The 4613-nt window shown below is 42.3% G+C and overlaps 2 protein-coding genes across 4 annotated transcripts in view; one reads left to right on the top strand and one right to left on the bottom strand.

Moving 5' to 3' along the window:
• Positions 1 to 3780, top strand: part of LOC107270271 (fatty acid hydroxylase domain-containing protein 2) — a 4899-nt gene extending 1119 nt beyond the window's left edge. Inside the window, exons 1-6 of one of the 3 annotated variants that reach the window (XM_015745133.2) lie at positions 60 to 267; positions 1119 to 1254; positions 1334 to 1437; positions 1506 to 1833; positions 1915 to 2187; positions 2255 to 3780. In XM_015745133.2, the coding sequence (XP_015600619.1) occupies positions 207 to 267; positions 1119 to 1254; positions 1334 to 1437; positions 1506 to 1833; positions 1915 to 2187; positions 2255 to 2414 (1062 nt within the window). In that variant the 5' untranslated portion in view covers positions 60 to 206 and the 3' untranslated portion in view covers positions 2415 to 3780. Of the gene's footprint in view, positions 1 to 59; positions 268 to 1115; positions 1255 to 1333; positions 1438 to 1505; positions 1834 to 1914; positions 2188 to 2254 lie in introns of those variants that run through there. The other 2 variants (XM_015745135.2, XM_015745134.2) reach the window with 2 other exon arrangements.
• The window catches only part of LOC107270267 (protein lava lamp), a 23374-nt gene that overhangs the window by 15630 nt on the left and 3131 nt on the right, over positions 1 to 4613 (bottom strand). The window lies entirely within an intron of this gene.

The following is a 4613-nucleotide window of genomic DNA, read 5'->3' as shown; positions in this document are numbered from 1 at the left end:
GGGGGGGGGGGGGGGGGGGGAGCCGTTCGGTGCCACTGGGCCCCCCCTCTTCATCAGATTTCATTCCACAATGTGAATCGGTGGACAACGCGAGTCTACGGCGAACTCGGGCTTTCAGTGCGCAAAATTATCTTTGTGCTACCTACTGCGCGTATTACTATATACGTATACCCTCAAATATTGGAAATTTTATAAAACCACGAATTATGTACCGAAAGAGAAACAAGAAAGTTCCGGGGAAAGCGGGGCCGAGCACCACCGGGAAAAGTGAGTTTTCGACTCTTCAGTCGTGTCGATTGTTCTACATGATTATTTATTGTATGTATACATATTTGTCGTTTTAGTTCGTTAAACAATTTATTTGCATTGAACTTCATCGTTGAAATCGTCGATTTAAGATACGCATTCAATATTATAAGGTAGCGATGGGTAGATGTCTACCAACGAGTTACAACAGATCGAGACGAAATGAATCGGTATCTCAATATCCAAAGAACCGAGGCAACCGACCTTAACGGCGCCTCCTCGGTCTCTTCGGATGACCTCAATTTTCTCGCAGTGTCCGTTCTGCAGGTGTTCCCCTACTCCCTTAGCTGTAACGGGTTCGCGGGACAAATTCATGTGACAATTTAAGCTAACGGAGGTTCACACGGGATCTTCCAAGGAACTTGAGACGCACTCAGAGTTGCGCAAGAGAAGAATGTCCAGTTTGACGATGATTCCCTGACAATCAGCCGATATCACTGAGAGCATCGGCTTATCCGATGTGCCGGATAGAAAATAAAACTAGAATAATTTATTGGACAGTCGCAGAAAACGAACTGCACCGTTATGCAGTATTGTCTTTTCTCAATAACACTCCTGAACGTGCAGATTCTCCAATATTGTAGCAGGTCCTTTCACCTGTCTCATTTTTCTGACTCCCCCTGTCCTACCGTGCCTGCTGTCTGATCGTGAGTCGATCTTCCGAATATATCTTTAATTGTAAGATGATTCATTTCCTGCTGCGTTTGGACAGCCAGTAAATGATTATCAAATGCTGCTCGCTTACACCATTGCCCCATATCTACTACCATAATTGATTAATACGATATCGCAACTGATTGATTGTTTAGCAGCTGTGGCAAGTCCAGCTTCGGAGGATACTGGAAAACATCAAACACCACCCACGCTCCTGTCAAGTTTGAGAAGTGTTCTTTTCGTAATCGGCACGGTCGTCATTGGATTCGCTGCTGTCTGCAATTCCCTGACATGGTTTGTCTAATATTCTTCTTATTGTTAGCCCAAATTTTGGTCGAGTGGCGCAATCTTAGCCGCCAATAACAACTTTCAGGCATCTTCAGAGATTTTGGGGAGCATCAGGTGATTTTTGGCAAGCGCAGTGGGATAAAATTCTCGACACCTTTGGGGACGATCCTGTAAATCTCTGGGTTTACGGTGGGTAGATTCGATTTCGTTCGATTGATTTGGCCAATCTTTTGTTAATGCACCTGGCCTTTTTGCAGGATCCATGGGACTGACGCTGGTGGTGTACTGGACCTTCGGCGGTATCTACACAATACTAGACATCACAAATCGGCCAGCCGCCCTGCGCCGATATAAGATCCAACCCGGTACCAACGAACCAGTGGACACTCGTGACCTTTTCAAAGTCATCGGCCAAGTACTCTTCAATCAGATAGTTGTGGGCCTGCCGTTCGCGTATTGCAGCTATCGTTTCATGAAATGGCGTGGTTATCCTTCCGTGCGGGAATTGCCAACCTTCCACTGGGTACTTGCCGAAATCGCCATTCATATTTTGTGCGAGGAAATTGGATTTTATTATTCACACAGGTAATCCGATATTTGCCAACTAAAAATTCCCCTCGATTCGGATGTCCGTCATTATAATAATTTTTCATTGAAACCCCCCAGACTACTGCACAGTCGCTATCTCTACAAGCACATTCACAAGCAGCATCACCAATGGACAGCCCCAATCGCCGTCACCGCCCTCTACTGCCATCCTCTCGAGCACATTGGCTCAAATCTCATTCCACCGTTCCTTGGTGTTTTCATCGTGGGTTCGCACGTCGCTACTGCCTGGCTTTGGTTCTCCTTGGCCATCCTGTCAACCCTGAACGCTCATTCTGGATACCATTTGCCGTTCTTCCCTTCTCCGGAAGCCCATGACTTCCACCACCTAAAGTAAGATCGGCTTTGCAATAAGCTCCTTTGCACAAGAGAAAATATGAAAGGTATCATTGCGTTACAGATTCAACCAGTGCTTCGGTGTTTTGGGCGTTCTGGACCGACTTCATGGAACAGATACGCAATTTCGCAATTCGCGAGCGTACGTTCGACACGTCATGATGCTGAGTCTCGTTCCACCACGAGAAGCCTTTCCGGACGAAACAAAATATAAATCCAAATAGAGAAACTCCAGGAAAGGAGACCAGAGCGAAAAGGTTTACTTTTCGCCCCTTTGGTGCCCTCGACTCCTCGGGAATTCCGGATAATTCGAAATGCATTTTATTGAAATTTCCAACAACAAAAAATTAGAATGCAGCAGGTCCCTAACCAAATGGAATGACTCTCTTCCTTTCCGGGGATCGATCATCAGGAACCAACCTCAAGCACAATCTCGGCCAGTGAACGGAGAATCTGGCCGTTTCTACGTTATATACGTTCTACGTTGCATTACGTATAAAGAGACACCTTACGTTTTATGTATAAAATCACGAAGCACGTGTGAATGGACAAAAGCGCAAAAGATTCTAATTTATGTTTACATTGGACTTGAGAAAGGGTCTCATATCGCCTATTTCACTGATCTCACGGGTTTCACGCACCTCGCAAACTGCACAACGAGTCTGCTGTCATGTAACTCAACTATTCTTTTATTCCATAAGTATGAATACCTTTGATTCTCCGCATTCCGAAAGTGCATGTAAAAAATCCGATATGGTATCGTTGTGACAATTCGAGTTATTCCAAGATATCTACACAGAATCCTAATTCCTCCAAAAATTCTTCTATACGTTGCTTCCACGCGAGATAGTGGAAGGTGATGGGGACATACGTCTGTGGTTAATGGGATTACGTTAAATACGACTGCGATTGCAATATTGACGCGAAGATAACGCATATATTTACTATTTTTATATTTATATTTTTGTTGGTCTTTTTTCTAGCGGTCCTCATGACTTAGATTGTAGAATTCAAATTAAAAATTCGTGGTTCTGGCGCCTCGACAGCCGAGGATGGCGATGTAGGACATCGTTTATCGCTTGAAATTTTCAAATTCGAACGCGAGATACCCTTTAATACATTAACATAAATAACTCGCTCGTCTGCGAACTCAATTCGAACCATAACACCTCCCAATGGCCTGGTTTACACCGAGCAGTTGATACGCATAGCAAAGCACTGTATTCCTATGAAATAGCTGCATACACAATTTTTTTCAACTATTTTATATGAATATGGTACTTTATTACGCAAATCAGGTTGTACAGTATAAACTCTCTTTATTTTTTTTGTGGAACAGTTTAGGGAAGTCCCTCGCAGCTCCGTGGGACGAGTCGTAGGACTAAAATATTAGACTTCTCATTGACCGAATCTTAAGCGAGAAACGATTTTAACTATTGAGAGCTTCGTTTTCTGACCAGTACGGTAATGCTGTGAAGGCTCCCAAAATCGACGGGTATGAAAATTGTGATTAACGGATATACCGCATGTGTCAATGCGTTTGTGTACCTATATGAAAAGCTTATATTAATAAAATCTTTTAAATTGATAGATCCTTCTCATCCTTCCTATCTGTAAGCTTCACCCGGCAGGAGAGGTCGAATTAATTCGCAACGACAAATTGATCGCTGGTCAAGGGGAATCCGATTATACCAGAAACAATGGATGCTCGATAACCTTCAGCAACGTCTACTTGATTATTTTAGAGTTTCTGGAGAGTCAGCCAAATCGCTTGTATCAGACTGCTTATAAAAATGCACCACCATATTAATGCCAGTATTCTTTCTAATGTTATCTGTATTCAGCCACAATGTCAACTTTCTTTTTACAGAGATGTATAAAAATAATTATCATTATCTTGTCGTAATCTTACTTCGATAAAATATAGACAGTAAACGGCCACATTGTAAAGAAATCCGACACCTTAAACGAGTTCTTTTTTTCTTAATCAACAGTTTTGCTAATTCCATTGAGATTTCGGTCCATTGAAACGAGTGTTCTCAAATTAATCCCGGCTCAAGATTGTAATATCGATGAAATCCGAAATTAGCATTATTTTAAGCAACAGAGAAGCGAATGTCGCAAGTTTCAATAGATTACTGATATTCAGCATAGCTGAAAATTCATTCTTTGGTCCTACTTCTGCACTTTCTGGCAATTCGCGACTGACTATCTAGTCAAGAAAAGTTTTTCAATAGAAGCACTTTTTTTCTTTTTTTTTTTCATTTGCTTGCTTAATTTTTCCCTTACACGATGCAAATATTCTGTCACATTATTGTCCAATATTAATTAATTAAATCTATCGCACGATAACGACTTTACATTGCGCCAACAAGAAACCAAAACACATAGATATCCACCCCCCCCCCCCCCCACAAATTTTT

The sequence above is a fragment of the Cephus cinctus genome, unplaced genomic scaffold (assembly GCF_000341935.2).
Source record: "Cephus cinctus unplaced genomic scaffold, Ccin1 Ccin1_scaffold0715, whole genome shotgun sequence".
Classification (NCBI taxonomy): domain Eukaryota; kingdom Metazoa; phylum Arthropoda; class Insecta; order Hymenoptera; family Cephidae; genus Cephus; species Cephus cinctus.
Note: the sequence above shows the minus strand (reverse complement) of the source record. Positions and strands in the feature narration are given on the sequence as shown.